At 39.5% G+C, this 22,254-nt stretch overlaps 3 protein-coding genes across 8 annotated transcripts in view; 1 reads left to right on the forward strand and 2 right to left on the reverse strand.

Annotated features, from left to right (window-relative positions):
• The window catches only part of SPAG1 (sperm associated antigen 1), a 44,565-nt gene extending 39,557 nt beyond the window's left edge, over positions 1–5,008 (reverse strand). Inside the window, exons 1-3 of one of the 3 annotated variants that reach the window (XM_083822593.1) lie at positions 3,169–5,008; positions 1,929–2,070; positions 1,225–1,384 (exon numbers count right to left, since the gene is read on the reverse strand). In XM_083822593.1, the coding sequence (XP_083678719.1) occupies positions 1,225–1,384; positions 1,929–2,068 (300 nt within the window). In that variant the 5' untranslated portion in view covers positions 2,069–2,070; positions 3,169–5,008. Of the gene's footprint in view, positions 1–1,224; positions 1,385–1,928; positions 2,071–3,066; positions 3,084–3,168 lie in introns of those variants that run through there. The other 2 variants (XM_083822594.1, XM_083822595.1) reach the window with 2 other exon arrangements.
• Positions 5,009–5,160: 152 nt separating this feature from the next.
• Positions 5,161–8,537, reverse strand: POLR2K (RNA polymerase II, I and III subunit K). 4 transcript variants are annotated; one of them, XM_083822631.1, is made up of 5 exons: positions 8,429–8,537; positions 8,263–8,311; positions 6,629–6,692; positions 5,754–5,846; positions 5,161–5,302 (listed from the first exon to the last, which is right to left on the reverse strand). In XM_083822631.1, exons 3-5 carry the CDS (start codon positions 6,687–6,689, stop codon positions 5,280–5,282), a joined length of 177 nt encoding a protein of 58 aa, XP_083678757.1. In that variant the 5' UTR covers positions 6,690–6,692; positions 8,263–8,311; positions 8,429–8,537; the 3' UTR covers positions 5,161–5,279. The 4 variants fall into 4 exon arrangements, with proteins under 4 accessions (XP_083678757.1, XP_083678759.1, XP_083678756.1 ...); XM_083822633.1 differs by having other exon boundaries at positions 8,224–8,311; positions 8,429–8,497; XM_083822630.1 differs by lacking the exon at positions 8,263–8,311 and having other exon boundaries at positions 8,312–8,465.
• A 2,846-nt stretch (positions 8,538–11,383) lies between these two features.
• FBXO43 (F-box protein 43) lies at positions 11,384–20,228 on the forward strand. Its single transcript, XM_083822604.1, has 6 exons — positions 11,384–12,215; positions 12,328–12,404; positions 16,065–17,548; positions 18,442–18,544; positions 19,412–19,594; positions 19,686–20,228. Exons 3-6 carry the CDS (start codon positions 16,086–16,088, stop codon positions 19,932–19,934), a joined length of 1,998 nt encoding a protein of 665 aa, XP_083678730.1. The 5' UTR covers positions 11,384–12,215; positions 12,328–12,404; positions 16,065–16,085; the 3' UTR covers positions 19,935–20,228.
• The last annotated feature ends 2,026 nt before the right edge of the window (positions 20,229–22,254 follow it).

Consider the following 22,254-nt stretch of genomic DNA (forward strand, 5'->3'; position numbering starts at 1 on the left):
TTGAGCTCTTTAATGAACTCGTCTGCATTGGTGAGCAGCACCAGGTCCAGTAATGCCTCTTGTCTGGTTGGTTTGTCTAGTACCTGGACCAGGAAGTTATCCTCAACGCACTCCAGGAATCTCCCGTATTGCTTACAGCCTGCTGGGTAGCTTTTCCCGCAGACATCCGGGTGGTTGAAGTCCCCCATCAGGATGAGATTGTGCGAGCATGATGCTTATCGTACCTGAAGTAAGAATGCCTCATCCACAGGCTCCCCTTGATCAGGTGGCCTGTAGTAGACCCTGACCAAAAGGTGACTTTTATTGGTGTGGTCCTTAACTTTCACCCACAAGCTCTCAACCTGTTCATAGCTGTTTCTCAGAAGCATCTCTTCACAATCAAACCTTTCCCTAATACAGAGAACAACATCCATCTCCCCTCCTTCCCTGTCTGTCTCTTCTGAAGAGCTTATTAAGCACTGGCAGAATCTTCCTTAAAGGACTAGAAATAAATGATTTCAAACAGAAATAGCATAATATGATCAGAACATGTTGTAAACAAAATTGCCTCTAAGTTATCCAAAAGATTCAGAAAGCAACAAAAAGCATCTGCCTATCTTCTCATAGAATCTATTAAAAAAATAAACAACTATGCTTAATTTCTCATAAAATGAATTTTGCTGCTTTACTTTTTCCTGCACAATTCAATTCATAGCATGTTTGCTTCTAGGCCAGAAAAATAGTTGCTTCATATACACATCTTTTTTTTTTTTTTAATCACAGGTAAGGGGTGCTAGTGTCATTCTTCACTATAAGAGAATCTGTTTTTCATATAAAATACTCTAATCTAAAATGCTTATGCCCACCTAGACTTCTTCAATATTTTCAGCTGGATAAAGTACTCTTCAGTTCCTACAGTACAGAAACAGTATAGAATATTCTTCTGCTTTTACATATACAGATTGAGAAAAGTGGATTTCATAAATGTAGTTTGCAATTATTTTGTGCTTTTTTGAATGAAAAATAATACATAAAGAAGTTCTGTAGAATTATAATGGGCATTAAAAATTCAGTAGCGTTAATAAATTAAACAAACAAAAAAAAACCAGAATTCTTCTACCACTTCCTGATTTAATCAAATAATCATGTTCTACTTAAGCACAAGATGAAGTTGAACAATCACGCCAGATTGATACATCAAAGTGATTACATTACTGACCACTATAAACTAGAGTAATACTGTACCATCAGTTCACCATTAATTGTTTCCCATTCTTCAGCTGTAAAATCAGAAGCTGTGGCTGCAGGCTTATCTTTCCTGAGAGCTCTGCTCCCTGGGTCTAAATGCTCAATACGCTTTTCACAAAACAGTGTCAGGTCGGGATAACATCCCTCTTCACCAGACCTTTAAAATGAAAGATATTAAAGTTACGAAAGAAAAATCTCCATATTTTTCTGCATACTACAGTGATGATAGAAGACTGTTTTCCTGTTACAACTGAATTCTATCATCTCCTAGTATCATTTTGATCAGAAAATTGCAGCGAGTTAACCTTCAACCACTTTCCAATGGACATATATACACAGTTCACAGTGCTCATAAAAACGTTCTTGTCATTTTCATGAAAAGTTAAACAGGTATGGCATCTGAAATTAACACCAATATGCAAGATAGCTTCATGACAAAACCAAAATCCAGTGGCAGCATTTGAGAAAAAGATGGAATTGAGTTACTCAAACCTCTTTAATGGGTTAAAACAGGACTTAGATTTTTAGTTTAATCATCTGGATATTTTTAACATGACTACTTTAACATCATATTTTAATTTCTAGTTTTTAAATTAGAAAGGCACAAAGAGGTTCAAAGACAAATAGGATATTTAGGTCCAAGTTCCTCTGAATTTTACAGACGGGGAATAAAAATAATGAAGTTAAGAAAATATGTTTACCTTAATACCCTGAGAATCTTTTCCAGGTGTTTAACATCTGTGCATTTTTCAATGAACTTGTAGTCCAGATGACCAATAGGTATTTGATAAGTTTTTGTGGTTCCTTGGTCCAGCAAAGATGGTACTGATTCATCACCCATAACTAAATAGTAAAAGAAGAAGGAAAAAATCTATGGACATCTAGTTATCTTTTAAAGCAACAGTAATTTAAGGAATAGGCCAAGTATTACTTTGTTATGCAAGCAAAACTATTGCCACAAAAGTAAAAACCTCCAATTTGAAGACCTGATCACACAAACGGTTGTTGACAGAGGTCTACTGACAAATGTATGGTTATATGTAAGATACATTTTGGAAAAAGAATATGCACAACTTTACTGGTTCTGCATGGCAGAACATATCAGAAAATCTTAAAAAAAACGTTACCATATTTACGCCTACCCCTTTACCTGCTTTTCTTTAGACATGGTATGGTATTACTTATTTTAAGCAAGGGCAGTCAGGATAAAGAAGATGATGGTGCACGGACTTCTCTTTTTTTTTTCTTTCCAGAAGGAAGATGATTCACTGCATCTTATGGAGTAATAGCCCTTGTCTTCTCTGTAGCTCAAACTAATCTGATTGTTTGCCTTTTCTCACTAACTGCATTTTCTGGGTCTCTGATTATATTACCGTACTAATATAGATCTTTTCCAGTATGTATGTAACAGATGAAGTGAGGTGTTCAAAGCAGACATTTCCTGCCTCTCTGTACCTTTGAACTGCTTTACTGCATTTTTTTTGTACTTCAATTCCAAGCTCTGCTCCACAGAGCACGTTACATTGTGCTTAAAATGCTGTTATTTTAACAGGTATTATGAGGGCAGCCAGCCAGGCAGCATGTGATGATAACCACGTGCAGATGTGAATCTAATAAAAATAAATTTGTTCTAATGTTGTGCATAATTACACATATTAATTTGTAATAGTATGAAATGTTTATAATACAGCATAATTTAAATAATAAGCGGTCGTAATTAGGTACTGCATAAAGACAGTATTTGGCCTCTAGAATCTACAGTTTTGGTATAGGAAAAAAAAAACATGCATGGAGAGACAGAGGAATATGCGAAATAACTAGATAATAATAACACCCAACCCAGGCAGCAGTCACAAAAACGCAAGCGTTTACACAGCTGCAGTAGTTCCACAAGTCTCCGGAACAGGGAACAAGCCAGCCCTCATCCCCAGGCTCGCTCACCCAGCTCTCGCGCAGTGCGGTGTGAAGGACACCGGGTTGAACGGGGGCTCTCCACCCCGCTCTCCTCCGGCCCTGCAAACGGAGCCTTCGGCCAGGGGGCAGCGACCGACCCCCGGCATGGCGGCCGGCCCCAGCAACTGTTGCTATACACAACATGGCGGCCGGCCCCGGCAACTGTTGCTATATACAAGATGGCGGCCGGCCCCGGCAACCGTTGCTATGTACAAGATGGCGGCGGACGGCGCGCGGGGCAGGGAGGAAGGACGGGGCGGGTTCCGCGCCGCCCTCCGCGGCCGCCCCACACGCGAGGCTCCCGCAGGGTCCCGCTGGGTCTCGGCGGAGCCACCGGCGCCGCCTGAGGGCCCCCGGCACCCACCTGCCCCGTGCCCCGCGCTGCCTCCAGGACGGCCGCCGCCCGGCCCGCGTGTACCCCGCGCAGGCGCAGCGGGGCTATGGCGGAGGGACACGGCGCGGTGCGGCTCGGAGACGTCGCTCTTTCCGCCACACCTGAGGTGGCGGGGGTGGAGAACCACAGAGAAATCCCTCTATGGCTATTATAAATACACGCCCCGCGTTATGTCGTATTAAATAAAACGTCCCTTGTTATAAATTAAAAAGCTATTTTTAGAAGTGATTTGACTCTGGAGAGTTTATTCACCTCAGAAATACAGCAATTTGGGGGTTTGGCCTTCATAAAACATCACCAGTTTACCTTCGACGTACAATTTTATCTAGCCTAAATGTGCAATTTGATCTACCTCCTCGATAGTTTCTCCAAAGCTGTGTTATCTACAGCACCATTGCCTTCCTAGCCTTGTCCCAGACCCAGCCACATTTGCTTTCCTCAGCAGCCTGCACTCCCCGCTCTGAGCAGAGGCTCCTCTCCGTCACCTGTCAAAAGGGCCTGAACGCGCTCCCACCAGGCTTTTTGTAGCACGAGCACCTACCTCTCCCGTGGGCAGTTCCCGAGCAGACAGGAAAAATAGCTCAGCTTTTGTTCCTGTCTTGCACGCAGAATGTACATGCTTACGCACACCACTGCTAAAACTCAAACTGAAACTTTATTGCAAAAGCATCACCCTGCTGAGTGATTTTCCAAGGGAAATCCTAGATAAGTTTCTTAACAGGAACGATCTGGTAAGATAGCCAAGAAAACAAAATGGCTCTAAATTTTTTTTAAAATCCCATTTGCTAGAACAACCCAGTATAGTTCATTTATGAAGCAGTCAGTATATGACCATATATTCCATCAGAAAAGTATCTTGCTATATTGATAGGAAGTTAAACATGTTATGTCATTATTAAAAGCACCATTTATCAAAAGCACTATTATCAAAATAATAATTTACCCTACCATTTCAATAGGGTAAATTAGTATCAGACACAATCCAGCAATATTTTATAATACTCTTCAGTAATAAGGGTATTTTAGTAACACGTAACACTTTCTGAACAGTCAAACAGATGCATAGTTCTGGCTAATGAATACAAAACAAGCACTTTTTATTACAGACTCACAAAAAGTCATCTGAAAAGCAAAATGGTATTATTTTAGCTTTGGGACCCTTACCCAGGGTATCTTTAAACTATAATCCTCCTTCTTTTCCTGAGTACAACCAAGTCACACTGGTTGGAAATTTGTTTACACATGCTTTTTAATTTTTATACCAAATTGGATGCTCTCGAGTCCTTGCTCTTTTGAAGATACTTGCTCCTTTGAAATCCAAATCTGTGTTTCAGACCTAACGTTGTGTACCCTTCAATTTATTTCCATTGGAACTTATTCAAACCAAGATTTTATGCAGTTCATAGGAGTCCAAAGAGCATTTAATAAAGTTAAGATGCAAGTAAGGTTTAGATGAGAGCCATGAAAACAAGATTAACTCAAAACCAAATACAATACCAATGAATTTAACAGACTTCTACATACTCTGACTAAAATTTAAGTCACAGTTTTAGAAACCTGTAGTAGTACAGACAAAAAATACTAAGTGAAGTTTAATATTTTAATATCTCAAAACAAAACTATGCATTTGTACATTAATAGAATTACAGAACAAAGTCAGAAATAATAAACTGCAGCATAATAATCAATATATCTTCAGCTCACATCACCGGGCATCAAAAACCACCACTGGAATGGTGCAGTTAAAGAAAAACGTGTTGTGGTTGGGAAGGGAAAAAAAGAGAGAAAGATCAGGGAGAGAAAAGGAGGCACTGAGGGAAGACTACCCAAATCTAAAGTCACAGGTAACCATATAAAAGCATTTAGAACTCATTTTTAATTAACCCCACAACACTTTCCTTTCTTAAAAGGCTGCATGATATCAACCATACACTATACATCACCCACAAGACTATCGTGATTATAGTTTTCATAGAAAATGGAAAATGAGACAATGCACCAGGAAACAAGGTCCCCAATTACACAGCAGAGATGTCTCTATAGTTTGCTCTACTGTATTGATTTTTGGCTTTGAAGGATTCTTGCACAATTACTCAAATTTTCCATGTTGTTTACCTTAGATGCCTTACCCCAACTCACACCTCCCCAAATGCATTCGTGTGACTTTGTAAAAGGATACATCTTTTTGTCCTTTTCTTGTACATTATTCTGTACCCGCATTCTCGGCATCTGATAGGATCTCTTGCCTTTATTTCATTTTCTGTATGACATTCTGATGTGATGGAGGAAGAGAATTGGAGTGAGTAAATAAAAACAGCATTGTTAATGCATAGACAACTTTCAGAAGTCTTAATTCCTATTTGGGGCAAAATAGCATAATACAGAAAATAATTTGCAGTGAGTTTGTATAAAGAACTGAATGATATTACGATTCTGTGCAAAAAAATAAAAAGATTGGCAAACTCCACTTTTTAATATCAAAGAGGACCTTGCTAGAAATCACTAAATCATTAGTGGTATTGAGAATGGTATGTAGACTGTACAGTAGACTGTCTACTAATGAAAACTTCAGCTCAGCCCCTCCCAGCCTCCCAAGTTTATTTTCTTTCATCTCCAAAACACTTTGACTCTTAAGCATTCAAAATCTCCAATGTTTACATTATTAACTTATCTATAGGTGAAAGAAAAATTGACTATTACACTTTAGTAAAAGCTGAGTGACCATACTGTATTTCCAGAAAATCCTCCCCCAGAAATGCACCAAACAGAAGTTTGTCTTGTGGAGATGCAGAAGTATTGTCCTGTGGAGATGCAGGACTTCCACACGGCAACAGAAGCTCTAATGAACTACTTCCATATCACTGTCTGTATGTATTATTATTATGCTACCATACACGTGGTAGCATTAGTGAGTAAAATTTAAAAGATCATGAGGATTCACAACGCTATTTTCATTTCTTCAATATTATTATGCATTATTATTATGCATTATTATTATATGAACACCAGATCTCCAGTAACAAGGAAAAGAATTCACTAATGTCTTTTCTTTACCTCCACAAATGTAAATCATTGGCTGCTGCTTTGGAGGCTGAACATCCTTCTGTGAATCCATGTTCTACATAAACAAAAAACCAAAATATACACAGGAGGTTTTTTTTAAAAGGCATACACAAATATTGAAACATCTCCATCAGAAGTCAGCAGAAGATGGAAAACTTCCTCAAAGTAAATACAAATTCCATCTCTATTGACACACACCAACATAGGATGACTCACATTGGAAGAGACTTCAGAAACTTATCTAGTTCAACTGCCTTCTCAAAACAGTGTGATCAGGTTGCACTGAGCTTCACCAATTGGGTGTTGAAAAAAAACTCCAAAAATGTAGTCTGTATATCAGTTTGTATTAAAGATAATTTTAAACACGAAAGGTAAATAAATATTTTCTTTCCTCCCTTCAACCTTGATGGAAACAGAAAAATAAAACAATTCATGTATCATTCATGTAACAACCGTGCTATCATAAACAAGATAATCCTCGTTGCCTTTTTTCTGCTCTCCAACAACACTAGCTAACTTAATTCTAATCTAATGGATTAGAAATCCTGGGAACAAACTGTAGGCAGGAAAGTAATAGGCGTTTAAATAAATAAAGAGGGGCCATATAGAAGAAATTCCACCCTCTAAACCCCAAGATAGGTCTCTATACCTAACTCAAGGTTAAAGTTAGATAGCCTAGTGGTCCACTTCAAGCACCTCTTAGTGCTCTATTGTAACGGTTTAAGTTGTTCAAGCTTATTTGGAGGCAAGTATTCCTTCTCATTATCAGACAACAGTTAAGTCTACTCCACAAACATTTAATGGAGTTTTAAGTAATCCCAACCTATCACATAAATGTTTCCAAGCATCAAGGTTGTTACAGTAGAGAGATAGCAAACAGTTTTTCTCCCACCCATTCTAAGACAGAAGATGAATATCTCCTTGCAGTTTTTGGGGTTGTTGTTTCTGCGCCCTGTGACATAGAGGATAGGAATTCCAAACTATTATGTCATTAAATGACCTTCACAATGCTTCCTCATGAGCATGAGTCCTGGACACTTTCACTTAATTCCCTGGTATATTTCCCTGATCTTCACAGTTTGTTCCAGTATAAATGCACTTGGGACTTAAGGACACAAGCACAGGCTTGACAGAAACAGTTCATCCTTTGTTTACAGGAGTCTGATCAGCAGGTGCCAAACCCCCTCGTTAAAAAACCCACTATGCCATTCCATTCTAGATAACTCAAGATAATTCATTAAACTCTACAGCTTTTAAGTAAGGCTTTGCTCTACTGTTATCATAGCGGCGCCTTAAAACACACATTATAGCCTTATTGTATCATGAGCTATAGTAAGGTATTGGCAGGCATCCCCTGGCACTTGAGAATAACAATGTCTTCAAAGTGAGCCAGACTAAGCAGCACCAACTACCACAGTTACAGCTTACTCGAGGCAGTGCTGGCCATGCAGCACAACACACAGCTGCAGCAGACAGCAGCGAACTAAAGCTCTGTATTTTGCAGGGAGGCATCATCATTTCGCTAGCGTTTACACACCCAGCAGCTAAAGCACAAGCTGGCACAGCCAAAAGGCACACAGACACACCTGCGTGCTACAAGCATTGAGGGTCACGCCACAACTCACCACGAGGACGCGGAGCTCCAGCCACGATCGCCGAGCCCTCCAGACGTACCTGCGGGAGAAACAAACGCATTCCTTAGCGTTTCGCTGGGGGCAGGCTGCCTTCCTCGCAGCCCCCTAGACGCCCTGTAGAACCCCACAGGGACTTTAACGAAGCTTCCCTGCTCACCCCAGCCACGAAGGGAACCGCGGCCCTTCTCGGCCTCTCGGCGCCGGCTGATGACGACGCGGCGCCGCCGCCCCTCCTAGCGGGCGGCCCGGGAGCGCCGCCGGGTGGCGGGAGCGAGCCCGGCGCCTGCCGAGGAAACTTGAGGGGGGTCCGCGCTCGTCCCGAGGCCTCAGTGCTTTGGGTCAAACTCTGGGGTTTTTAGTTGGCTGTACCTAACCTCTGTCTGTGCAGACTCAGACAAAAATCCTGCTGCAGCTCGCATCGTGAGACTGCAGAATTTTAAGCCGTTGGGGTGTCACACCTCACGGTCCTTGTTGTTTTCAGAAGCACATTACTTAAGGTTCTTGGCTGAAGCTAAATCTGGTACCTTGCTGTGTGTATTCCCGCTTTAAACAAAATTTACGAGCTACGATACTATATATTTTAATTGCAGGATCGTATTATGGAAGAGGTTCAAATTTCAGTGATTCCAGCATCCTGAGCAGAAATATTCCAGCATACTGAACCGAAATAGTACAGCCAAAATATGAAATGATTCCAAGTGCTTTCTTAGTCCCTGGTGGTGTAAATGGTGTAAATGACAAACGTTCAGTAGGCATTTTGTAGACTGTTTTCTTTACTCAATTTCACAAGAATTCCACCTCTGGAAAACGTTTAGAAAATATTGTTTTGTAAATATTCCGATTTAATGACTTCATCATTCAAGAGACTCCCTTGTTTAATGAAATGTTTCTCAATACCAAGTAAAAGGCTCTTTCTCAATGCTGAAAAAAGCAAATACTCTTTCCGAATACTGAATAAAAATTGTTTTCTGAGGAGCCAAATGGGTTGTTACCACACGAGTTTACCAGTTATAACTTACTGATGCTCTCATAGTAGCAAATCACCTTCATATGTTACCTATAACTTATCTAAAATGAACTTGAGGAACAATAAATATTTGCGGTTTTCCTAATTTTGTATTTAAGTTACGCATAATAAAAATACATTCAAGATTTTAGACAGCTTGCCTGTTTTTCCATGCTGCTGTGTATAAATAAAGCTAAACATAACTTTTGAGTGCTAGAATAAAACACAAGCAAGAGAAACGACAGGTGAAAGGCAGCGCTATTCATACTGATTCGCACTCCCCCAAATTTACTGCCTGTGTCCTCTTCGCCACGGTTTTCGTAAGCGTGAGCTGGTGCGAAGAGTTTTAAGCAGAGGAGAAAATAAAGCCTGAACCATAGCTTCACTTGATAATGCATATCAAGTAATTAACATTCCGGAAAGTAAACAAATAAAAATCAACCGATAATGTTTCTCCGGGCTCGTTTTATTTTTAAGACGGATTTGTCGAGCCGATACTGTAAAACTGGTCTACTAATTATACCGCCATGAAAAAGACAATTAAAGTTAATTATGTGAAAACAAGGTCTCAATGAAATCACGCAATTGCTTGATTGTTGCCATCGTTTAACTGTTCTCTCGGAAAAAAATAGGTTTTATCGGGTGCCTCGGTTCCTTGCTCCGTTTCTGTCAAAGCCCTCCTTCAAGAGCAGCGCTATCGTGATAGAGCCCAGCTTTGAAGGGCTGATAAACGCCAGTCCGGGGGTGCTCAGAGGGTTGGGAACATGTGGGACTTCCCCGTAGAGGAAAAAAATCCGGAGGAGTAGCACTGGTCGGCAGCCAGAGTAAGGGTTCGTGGCTGCGGGATGAGGTGCGCAGGGTGCTCGGGGGAAGGCAAGGCGCTCGTAGCCTGCCCGTCAGGGCGTTTCGGGGTCTCTAGCATTATTTCGTTTTAAAATTAAGGTCCTCAGTTTTTTTCTGCCCGCTTATGAAGCGTTTTGTTAAATGGTGCTGTTTGGTGTGATGTTTCTGTATGTCGCATTAAGCACCATAACTATAATTTGTTAAATTCCCTGTATGTTTTTTTTTTCTTTTCTTTTTTTTTTTTTTTTCACCCGGGTACCACAAGTTCCTGGGGGCTTGAGAGAGACAGACCTCGCACCTTCTGTGTGCCGCTTCACGGAGCTAGCAAGCTGCCCTTTTCACAGAAAAAGCGTTTTTTTTTTTTTTTTCTATAGATAAACACAACTATTTGAGGAAGAAATTCTCCTGATACACGTGGAATAGATACTACTACACAAAGCCCTTTGGGAAATCGATTTCTTTTCGATCAGTTTCTATTAATTTCTCCTTTTAAAATGGAAGTCTCTGGCATATTTCCCCCTTTCTCTTTTTATCCGTAACGGTTACCTTGTAGTCACGTAAAACAGTACTCTTTATATGCAAATATCCCAATTTCCCCCGCTTTGGATGAGCAGATTTTAAATTCGCCTTTCCTCCGGCCCCCTTTGGCTGCGAGGCTTCGCCGCCTCCTCAGTGCGACGCCGCTCCCTGAACGGGCTCCGAGCGGCGGGGCAGAGCTCGCCCAGCCCACGAATTGGAAGTACGGCTGAATTTCGGCGTTAATTTAGAAAGCTTCTAGTTTTCTGCTTTGGATGTAGGCATTACTCTTAGTCACGCACAACAGTTTAAAATCTCTTTCTCATCTGATGTCGTTTCTGGTGGAGGAAATAAAACGTAAACGGGGGGGGGGGGGGGGGGAATAAATAAATAAAAAAAAAATAGAGGTAACCTGTGGTAAATCTCGTCTCAACGAGGTGAGGGAGAATGATACCCAGAAGGAGGAGGACACAATGACAATTTATTCGGCCTCTGTGTGACAAGCAGCGGCTTTCCCCGCTCCTTTTCCTCGCTGCTGCGAGGCCTGCGGCTCCCCCCGCCCACTGTGGAGCCCCCAGGTGTGTGGGTGTGTGCAGCCGCACGGAGCTCAGGAAATGCGGGCACCTAATTACTCATTTTTTAATGTACAGTTTAAGTAAAAATACGGCAAAACGTAGGCGTCATCACTGGCATCTCCCACCGGACTGATGGATGATTTAACCGAGGCAAACGCTCCGCGATTATCTCGTTCCCGAGCAGTCGGATACAAACGCACTAATTAATTTGAATTAATTGGCACCCTTATAACTCAAGCTCAAAGGTGCGGGTACAGATAACGTTCTGCATCTGTAAAAGCCTAGCCATGATCGACCAGCGCCTGTGAAGGGCACCCCTCAGCCCTCACCCCCCGCTCCTAGCGGCTCCTGAGGAGAAGCAGAAAGGCTCTGGCTGAGGCGGGAAAGCCTCGCCCCCAGCATCTCCTGAGGAGAGGCAGAAAGGGACGGGGGAGCTGAGGGAGAGAGGGACAACGTCGGGGGGATCTTACGGTGGGCTAAGTGCGGCGGGAGCCGCGGCGTTGAGGTGTAAACGTGAGGGGAAAGGCGAACCTCGCCGGTGCCCTGCAGCGGAGCGGGTTCTCCTCAGGCACCCGCCCCGCAGACGCCTGAGGGCGGCGGGGGCGGGGAGGCGGCGCGGAGCGGTTGGTAAAGGCGGGCGGTTCAAACCCAAGCGAGGGAAAGCAGCGGCGGTGGCTGCACGCGAGGAGCCGCTTGGCTTCCCCTCCACCCACAGCGCCTCCTCACTAAGGGCAACGGGCTCCGGAGCCGGGCGGCGAGCCGCTGAGGCGGCAGGATCCCCGCCTTCTCCAGCCAGCCAGCCGGGGGCGAGTTGGGGCATCGCCTTCGCCTCCCCCCAGGGAGCCCCGCCGGCCTCCTCGGGGGGCAGGGGGCCGCTGTCTCTGGCCGGCGGTTTGCCCCATGAGGAGGTGAAGCTGTTGCTTTGCTCGTGTCCGGCATTTCAGGTGACCGAGAGACCCCCGAGCGCTGCTCCCTAAGTAGCCGTCAGTTGTCTTCATCGCTGGGTAATTAAACGTTACAGTGAAAGCATGTATGTAAACTCTCAGCTGTCACCAAGCTACTGGGTAACGTTGCTCTTGTAACTCTCTTTTCTACCCACGCCCTTCCCCACTTTAGGTTGTCGGTAGAGGTAAATTGTACTTTGAATACGGTACCTTTGCTTTGGAAGATCTCAAATTGCTTCGCAAATTAGGGTAAGTTACTCCCGTCTCACACACAGGACTGAGCTATGCCATCTCAGTATTGACGGCTTCTCTGGTTTTAGATCTGGGAGCTCGAAGAGCAGCCCTCAGATAAAAATCAGTTTTCTTGCAGGTAGGATCTTTATTTAAAAAGCTGAGAAAGCAGTCTTGTACTACCAAAACTTTATTTTTTTATCGGTTTTGTTAACGTGACGATCAGTGACGAATAAGGGCAGAAAACAGCTTTTTAGAAGCAAAAGAGTTCAGCGTCTGTTACTAAGGAATGTAAATTAGCATCTAGAACAGGTGTAATTCCCTCCTGGAACTCACGTCTATGTTATGGGTATTATTTACACTGTTTTCTAGTAACAAACTTTTTTTTTTCCCCCCTTCTTAGGATGCTTTGTAAAGCCTAGGCTTGTAAGATATAATTCCAGGTCTGCATACCTGAATCCTGTCTGTAATTTAATTTGGGTTTCTGAGCATGAAGAACTTTATTCTGTAAACTGCTGTGAAGTTTGCTGGTGACTTATGGATTTGAGGACTGCAGAATCAATAATAGATACCATAGAAAGGGACGGAGCACAAGAAACTACACTTAGCAGATGCGCATTTTATTTCTTTCTCTGTAACAGACTTGAAATGTGACTAGTCTTTTTTTCCTAACGTGTCTATTTCCTGATGTCTAAAACAAGGGTGAGAATACTTTCATAAATTATTTCAAGATCCTCAAATGAAGAGGGCTTGATATTATGTATCAGAACAAGTAGCTCAAACGTTTCTCCCGATAAAAAGAGAAAGTGCTTATAAAGCACTAAACAAGCCTCTGGAATTTTTACTAGGTACCTCTTATGAATGTAAATAGCATCTCACTGTGTTATGAGGGATGAGCAGCGGCTCTGAAAGGCTCTCCCTTTCACATTCACTTTGTAAAATGAGACCTTGTGTTTAATTAAACCTTAACTTTCAAGAGTAACATGCTTGGAAAAAATATTTAAGCTAAACTGAGGTGTATACTGGGATCTGTCGTAAAGAATTAGACACTGTTCGCTCAGGGTCTGTATTGCGGTATCTTCCCTACAAATTTTCAGAGGTTTCACGCCTTCAATATAGGAAGCTCACAAGCGTCTCCTGCTGGACGTTGGCATACTGACAGCGTATTTTTGGCTTTTGCTTAAGGTCGCAGCGCGGCATTTCCTTTAACTGTGCCATTCTGATCTCTACTACAACTGTAAAAACTCTTTTTTTTTAATTATTTCTAGTGATCTCATGCTACTTGAAACACAAGCTAGCGTAAATAAATAATTTTAAATTGTAATATTTCAAATAAACTCTACTCTCAGTTGTTCATAAGATTAAATAATTTCTCCCCTGAAATGTCTGAGAACAAAACTACAAGTGCGTGTTTTCCCTTCTGTTATTTCTTCAGCTTTCTGCCTGTGCAGTTTTCAAACCTGCAGGCCCGTATGCTTTTGTTAAATGCATGTATAGTTTGACTGTGAGTAGGGAAAATATTAATGTTTTTAAAGGTAAGTGTGGTGCTTTTTTTTTTCCTGTTGGTGTTGAAAATTTGAGCATCTGTCTCTAAACATCATTCAAAACTTAAATCTATCCGTCAGTATTTTTGGTAGGAATATCTCTTGGCCACACTTCTTAACTAACTGCAGTTCACCAAAATTCCTCAAGGAAAATGAGGCCTCTACTCTTTTTGTATTTTACATAAAGATCATGCTCTATTTTTAGTACTGCTGTCTTATAGCTCTTCCCTGTGAATAATCAGCTGAAGAGCAGCAGTGAACTAAAAGGAGATTTTTCATATCTCTTTTCTACTTTTTTTTATATTTGTCTTTTAGTTTGTTTTACAGAATTTTCAGCCTACTACCTACAATGTTGAAGAACTATGCAGGTGAAATGCTAGACACTGTGTGGAGTTGGTCCTGTGCTGTCACTACAGTTATCCCTAATCTATGTAATAACTAGCTTAAAGCTATGCCCCTCATGTGTCCTATTTACATTGCCTATTATTTCACCAAGCTAAAAGAGTGAATGAGGAAAAAGGCATGGAAAACAAATACAGAAGTGAGCTACTATAATAATGTGAAAATAAGGTATTTGTAGAGGTAAATGGGAGAAGGAAAGGAAGCAGCCCAGGCTTCTGTCTTCATTTTGTAATTATTTTTACATAAGTTTCTTTCTCTGAAGAGTTCTTCTCAATTACATGCTTTATTTTTTGTTTTGTTTTAAATCAGTTTGATTTCATACTGACATCAGCATGGTTCCATAGGCAAGTTCTTTAGAACTTAGACTTTAAGGCAAGTTCTCAGTCTGTTCTTGAATATCCTGTTCCTCTGAATTCTTTATATATTGCAATTTGCTTGCTGTAGACAGCAAAAAACTTTGTATATCCCAAAGATCTTAGAGTGCCTTCATCATAGGTCAAAAAATGTTAATTAAATGATCTGAGATCATCAAAGGATAGTTTCCTCCCCATCAGTTCAGGTTCCCCTTGCTTGTATTTGGTAGCCTAGGGCCTGACTGGGTCAGTACTGTTGAGTTATTAATGATGTCTTAATGTTTGGTGTTTAAGTCACCTATAAATTTTTGTCTGGTCTGAATGTACCTCACTAAAAGCTGCTAATTCAGACTTTGGGGGTCCTTAAATGTTGATGTGAACTGCTATGGTTTCTGAGAGAACAACCCTCATTCTGGCATTATTCACATCTTTTTGGTTCCTTTTTTGTGTGTATAAAGCAGTAACCTATTGCTGTTTGGGGTAGGGTGGAGAAACTGCATGTTTGAATGGCAAAAATCATTGCCCATTTACTTATATGGGTGTATCAGCTCTTTGTAATTTTGGGGGGAAAACTTAAAGCTTTGGTGTGTACTAAGTTTATTGTAGAAAGTTCATGTACGTGGTGAGAGGGTTTATGGCCAATCCATCAGTTTCTTTGAAGTTTAAATCTTCTGAACGCTTAGTTTATCCACAGAATGGTGCACAAGCAGATACCTTATTGACAATGTAACATTTGCATGTTAAGGCAGATGAGAATGCACTATTTAATATGTAACTTGAGGAAAAAGTTTATTCTATCCAGGGACTGTAGGATCTAAATAATAGGGAGACCTGTAGACATGTCACTTCATGATCAATCCTCTCTCTTCTTTAGACATGTTTTTGCTAATTAATCTATTATCAGACCTTCCACTAGTTCTTGAGGACTAAACTGTTAGTGATTGCATGAACAAATAACACAACAATGATTTTTTTAAAGTAATTATTTAAAACAAATAAACAAAAAACAACAACAACACCCTGACCCTACTGTGGGTCAGTTCTGTCTCTGATTTCAGTGTAAATGGGACTCTCATTGCTGTGTTGCTTGTTTGAAGGCTTTTCATTGCATGAAGGTTATCAGATTAATCAGTTAACTGAAAAGAAACTTTAATTATGCTTGCTTATGATATAGCATGCATTTTATTTGCTCATTCTAACAACCTATTTGGTTGTACTTTATATTTGTGTTCATGTATAAGCACGGTTTCTATTAAGCCTAATGAAAATACTTTTAAAGTCTCTATCTTGGTAGATTTATTGAAGGCTTTTTCACTGTTCCAGGTGTCTTTTAGTTCTATTGTTTGTTTCAGAAATAACGCTGGTATCTTTATTTACAGAGCCAAAGTGCCAAGCAGAAGATGTCAGACAGTCATTCAATAACGTTCAATATTCTGAAAAAAAATAGACTAACATCTCCCAGCAGCAGTTTTAGATACTCCAATTTTAAAGACATCTGTTCCCCTTCGGTATTTATGGACAGCAGATGCAATGATCCTGAAGCAGAACATAAAGAAGCACCGAGTGCAACAAGTTCATCTTCTCTACGAGAGCATTCTGACCATATTCACCCAAACAGCCTCTGGTCCGTGTCATCATCTATTGAAAAAGAAATGAATGCTATCTCCTTATCAGAAAGAAGAGAAGCAAATAGAAGTACAGATATTTTTGAAACTCCTAAAGTGAGTAGAAAAGGCTCCTCGCTACGCAGGAGACTGCTTTTATCCAAGGCTGCTCCAGCTGGCACACCTGTAGGATCCTGTGAAAGACAAGCTGGCTCTTCAGGAAGTGGCCGGAAAAAACTATTCTCTTGTGTTTTGAGCTCTGAAGAAAAACCTTCACAAATTGCCTCAGGTTCTTCAAAAGAAAACAGTTGCAAACGCCTGACAACTAGCACTTCAGAAACTGAGGACTCTAGTCCTAATTGCCCCAAACGGAGACTGTCATTTTCTCAACAAAGGACTTCTACTCTAGATGAGTCCAAAAATAAGGACCCCTTATCGCTAGAAACAGAATGTTTATCACCAATTCAGTGTAAGGATGTTAGTGTTAGTAATGCTAGTGAATTTGGTGAAAGTGTCCTTATGAGTGTTAATGAGGGGTTGCTTCACACTCCTACTTACAGTGTGTTACCTGAGGCCAATGAGAATAAGTGCCTGACTTCTGTTGATAGGCTTTTAGAGAACTTTAACTTCGAGCTGTGTAATAGAAACACTCCCGCTGTTAAACTGGCCAGTTACCCAAATCTTTCAACGCCTGAGGACAGCGGATATAATTCACTTCATCTAGACAAATCAGGAGACTTATCTGATTATGAGGGTTCTTTCCAAGAGTTCTTTCAAAAACATAAAGAAGATTCCAAAATTCCAGACAGTAAAAGGAAAGCAAGAAAGCTTGAGCGAGTTAGAAGGTTATCCACTCTTCGGGAACAAGGCTCGCAGTCAGAGACAGAAGACCATCATGGCAGTCCTTCTAATTCAGAATATATGCTAACAGAAGAAAGAAATGTCAATAAAGACTATGGAGTAGTTTTAAAAGAACAGACTAGTGAAGACTTAGTTGTAAATTATACAGATCTCTCCAGAACTCCAGCTCTGCAAATAGTCCATGAAATTTGCTTGCAGAGACAAAGATCAGACCAAAATCAAGCATCAAAGAATATTGATGGAACAGAAATATTCGCATTAGAACATGTTCTTTCTGGACTCATTGGCAAGAAAATGGGCCTTGAAAAATTAGATATTTTAACTGAATTAAAATACAGAAATTTAAAACATGTTCTTGCTATAGTTTTAGATGCTTTGACAGTGGAAAGTCTCTGCAGGTAGGTACTGCTGCTGTTCCCATTCCCCGTGCCCACTTCTCATAATGTTGAAAATGTGTTTCTGATAATAAATTAGAATAATTTTTGGAATAATTGGGATTGTCAATAGAATTTATTTTTCCTTAAATTAAGGAAATTAGAAGGGGTTTGTCACTGGCAATCAAGTGGTTCTTTCTATGTTGTTCTAAAAACATGTCTTATAGACGAGTTAGGGGGGAAAAAAGGAGGGGATTGATAAAGTTAAAGCTATTACAGTACTTGTAAATTTAAAACATTTCTTTAAAAAAATATCTGGGAAGTCAGTTCTTCTCACTGCAGGTTTCCTAATAATGCATAGAACTCAGAACACATTTTCTAGATTTTTCTTGCATATTTAATTTCCTCAGTCACTTCTAAGCACAAAGACAAAAATGCTCAAAGAATATTGCTTCATGGGTAATGTTCTGGATTCATTTGAAATCAACAGAAATTGTCAAAGAAACCAAGTGTGCCATGTGTTACTAGTTACAAAGGGAATGTGTAGAAGTATAATGGCACAGATATTTTCGGAGAACTTAATACATAAAAATGTGACTTTAGAAACAAAATTAAGTGTCTTATGTGGAGAGAAGAAACATCTGATTTTGTAAGCCAAAGATATGTTGTGTTATTTATATTGCAGTCATTCACTAGACTTGTGTATGTATTTCTGAACAATGGTGTGGAATACATTAAATTTGTTTCACGACAGTACAGTGAACTCTTGTAGTATATAGCAATAGTCTGTAAAATGACCAAAATAGTATGTGAAATCACGCAAAAAAAATCTTAAAATCGTAATTTTACTGTTATGGCTTCTGTGCTACTCTGCAAAACTGTGAAAATGGATAATTTTTTAAATTCATTTGTTCCAGCATTTGGAAAGTAAGCAAAAACTGGCGTGAAATCATTGTACAAGATAAAAGTGCAGATAGGAGGAGAAAGTCGTACATAAAACAGCTGAAGGAAGAAGCTGGGGTAAGGTTGTCTGAAAGGTAATATTTTACATGTGTGAACAAATGCAGGCCAGAGGAAAGACTGAACATCTTGCAAAACTATAGAATTGTAGCTGATAGCAACAGTTCTAAGTAGGTTATGTAAAAGATTCTGACATGAGATTGTAATTGCTTTTATTTTGTTTTTTTTTCATCTGGCCCCGGTTTCAGTAGCAGTCTTTCAATCACGATTCCCCTTCTCCCACACCCTGAGGATCTCTTCCTCAACTGATTCTGGCTTTGGATCTTAAACTTTGTTTATACTTTTGTCATGTTATTCCTCATCTCCCATTTCACTGTAGTCCATTAGAACCCACTCTGGGCTACTTCCCAATTATTTTCAGTACCACTTGTTGCTGAGCTTCTTTGTGGTGTATATCTGAGCATCAGAAGGGCATATAGATCACTTGTTTTAAGGGGTTTCTTGAAAAGTAGCATATTATTAATAGGAGTGTATTTTTTAATAGATCCTCCACGCGTGCTCACAACACTTCAGGGTAACCTTGCTTTAACGGTGACAAAACTTATGTTTGATCACTTCATGCTTGGTATTGAGATGTATCCTACTTCAGAAGTTGAGGATCAGTAGAAAGTAATCAAGTGCTAAAGGCTGTTGGCTTGTTTACCTGCTCACGGGGCTTTGTTTTTAATGGTTCCTATCTTGTCCCCTTACTAAATACAAACTTTTAATTGGAAATATATGCACTATACATCACTTCCATTTTTTAATGTGTTGTTGCAGGGGAAAACTTAAAATATGAAGCAAAACACAGCTGCAAATGATAAATTAAATAAAACCCTGATATGCTTCCTTTTTATTTCTTTTTTTTGTAATTATCAACTATAACAGGAATATCTCTTGAAAGCTGAAGATGCTGCCACAAGACTTAATGTTCTCAACAGATCTGCTCTAAGGCCTGTTCAGGCTCAAGCCAGAACTCCTGTACAAACACCACCTTCTCACATTGAACTTACTCCCAGGAGATGCAATTCTGTCCCCCAATTAACTAGTAGACAGGAAGAATACGTAAAAGTAGGTCTCTAACAAACTCTTAATTCTGGGGCTTTGGAAAACTCTAAATTACAAGAGCTAAGTATCTCTTGTCTCCCTCCTCTTGCTATAGGCTGCTAGAACTCTATTCACCGATGAAGCTCTGAAACCTTGTCCAAGATGTCAATATCCTGCTAAGTATCAATTGGTAAAGAAACGGGGGCTATGTAGCAGAGAGGCCTGTGCATTTGAGTTCTGTATTTTATGTCTGCATTCTTTCCATGGGTCAAAAGAATGTAATAGTTTATCTGCAAAACGGAAGAACAAAGAAGATGCTCCTCCAGGAAGTGCTCAAAGCAAAAGAAATTTAAAAAGACTTTAAATTTGTAAGGCATGCAAGTCCTTACATTTGATTCCTTTCTACCTTCTCCTAACTTCCCAGTCTTGTTCATATTCTTAAGTATGCACATTTTGAAAGTCTAATTTGATGTGTTTTTGCTGACTTATCAAGATAACTTGTCATGCATGTATGTATCTTAATCAGTTCAGTATATTTTATGTTTATGAAAAAAGTGAGTATTTTAAAACATTTTGTCTTGTTTTACCTGTCATGTAGTAGTTAGGCACTTACTAACATCTTAATTATTCAATAAAGTATCTTAAATGTAGTCTTCAATATCTAGCTTACAGCATCTCACAGGTGTTTAAAAATGTGATTCTTGTCTTAATGACAAATTAAAGAAAAAATATTTTTTAAAAATTTGGGGATTTATTTATTGTTCACTTTAACAGATTTTTTAAAGATTTACTGTGAATTAAAGTTGGACCTTAAGTACACATGCAAGGGATACTTCCACTTGTATAAATGGTGATACCTCACAAGCAAATTATTCGTTGTCTGAATTTTATATCTGAATAATTAGAATAATGATTCTGTCGTTCTTAACCTCCATAGTGCAAGTCAATAGAAGAGGAATCTAAATCAAGGTGATGCTCTGTTCTATTATACTGGTTTTCATGGCATGTTTTCCTCTCCTGAAAACTTCAGGTGACATAATATGCATCTAAATAAGCTGTTGCATTACTCTTTTGATGTGAACTTGTGCTGTATACTTAGTCAGACTTAAATTCAGCTCCCAGATGCTGGATAATTTTCATACTTTTTACTTGAGTTAAAGGACAGAAATATTCCTTCTTCCATCTGTAGACTTAATAAAGGAAACTTGCTGATTTAGCACTTGAACAAAATATACTGACCATTTGCAGAAAAATAACTCAATCTTTCAGATTAAGTGAACTTTGTGTTTAAGTCCTAGCAATTTTAAACAACTTGAAATACAGACAACACAGTACTTACTGCATGAAGATATATCAATTTACATCTTCAATTGTCATTTTTCTACTTGCCATTTCAAGGAGGTTTTTTGTCACAAACATCTTGCGGAGTGTTTATAGTCAGGTCTTCCCTGCCCCCCCCCCCCCCCCCCTTTTTTTTTTTGTCTCATGCATTATGTTTGTGACTTTGTAATTTTATTATGTGTATTTGTAGGTAAGCCTTAGCTCTGGGCTGTATTTAAAAAGCATCTTGTTAAAACGGGCTTACAACTAAGTTATAATCTGTATGTTTGCTTGTCTTCATATTTATTTATTCACATATCTGTTACTTTTATAGTCTAAAAATTATGAATTGGAACTTCAGGTGTTTTTTCCCCTTCCGCACCATTTGTGGATATTTAAGAGAAATTAACTGAGATAATTCAGTTCAAGATGTTCTAGAAACCTAATTTCCTATTTCTCATTTCTAACTGTTGTAATTTGGTTAGTCCTTGTAGCATATTTGATTTCTGGGATAGTGCTAGTAGTTCCAGACAGCAGTTCCACACAGCATTTTGAAGGAGGAGGAAAAATACGGTAAGTAAAATGTCATAGTTTTAGTACTAACCTTATTAACCAAGCATAACAACATTAAAGAAGTGATCAACTCAAGCATCTGGCAGAAAATCATGTTTATTGTGTTAATTTAATTAACAATTTAATTCCATGCTCATTTGCATTCTGTTAAGCCTTTGTGTTATTCTTGTCTAGGGTTAGATTGGTGGCTCTTGAACTGGAAGACTGAAAGAGGAGTTTACATAAACTCTGTTCTGAGGGGGATAACTCAGGGGAAGGATTCTGGGGCAAGCCAGGAAATTTAAAGATATTTTTATACATAGTTTTGATTTAGGAAGAATTTAAAATCATTACAAAAAAGATGATGACAAATGGGGAAAATAGCTAAGTTATTTGATTTAATACTTGCATTTTCTTTGTTTTGAACTTTGTGTTCAAGGTCTACTTGAAAGTTAATTTGAAAGTTAATTGGATTGATTCTTTTTTAATTTTTATGTATGAAATAAACATTTCTAAAATAGACAGTTAATTACTAGTTTCAATGAAAGGTTAAATGGACAGGATGAGGAGGGATTTCCTGCATAGGAAGTTGTGTTATGCAAGATTCTGATTACATGTAATTTGTAACTTTGCAATAACTTCATTTGGCTTAGCATTTGTTGATAGTTGTCATCAAACTATCAAATAAAAGAGGGGATGGTAGTAGCTGCAATGCAGAATAAGTACGGCATATCAAACCATGCCAGAGCGCTATACCCATTGCTGCATTTTCTTTGCTAAATATCAATTTACCCTATCTCTAACATTTAAAA

Source organism: Anser anser (genome assembly GCF_964211835.1).
Source record: "Anser anser genome assembly, chromosome: 2".
NCBI lineage: Eukaryota > Metazoa > Chordata > Aves > Anseriformes > Anatidae > Anser > Anser anser.

What these genes read in the sequence shown, in the direction of transcription:
- POLR2K (XM_083822630.1), bottom strand. Translation starts at nt 8,332, where the DNA reads ATGCGTTTGTTTCTCCCGCAG. An exon ending in AATGATTTACATTTGTGGAG is followed by an intron (nt 5,847 to 6,628) that starts GTAAAGAAAAGA and finishes CCATCACATCAG; the next exon opens with AATGTCATACAGAAAATGAA. An exon ending in CAAGAAAAGGACAAAAAGAT is followed by an intron (nt 5,303 to 5,753) that starts GTATCCTTTTAC and finishes GCACCATTCCAG; the next exon opens with TGGTGGTTTTTGATGCCCGG.
- FBXO43 (XM_083822604.1), top strand. Translation starts at nt 16,086, where the DNA reads ATGTCAGACAGTCATTCAATAACGTTCAATATTCTGAAAAAAAATAGA. An exon ending in ACAGTGGAAAGTCTCTGCAG is followed by an intron (nt 17,549 to 18,441) that starts GTAGGTACTGCT and finishes CATTTGTTCCAG; the next exon opens with CATTTGGAAAGTAAGCAAAA. An exon ending in GACAGGAAGAATACGTAAAA is followed by an intron (nt 19,595 to 19,685) that starts GTAGGTCTCTAA and finishes CTCTTGCTATAG; the next exon opens with GCTGCTAGAACTCTATTCAC.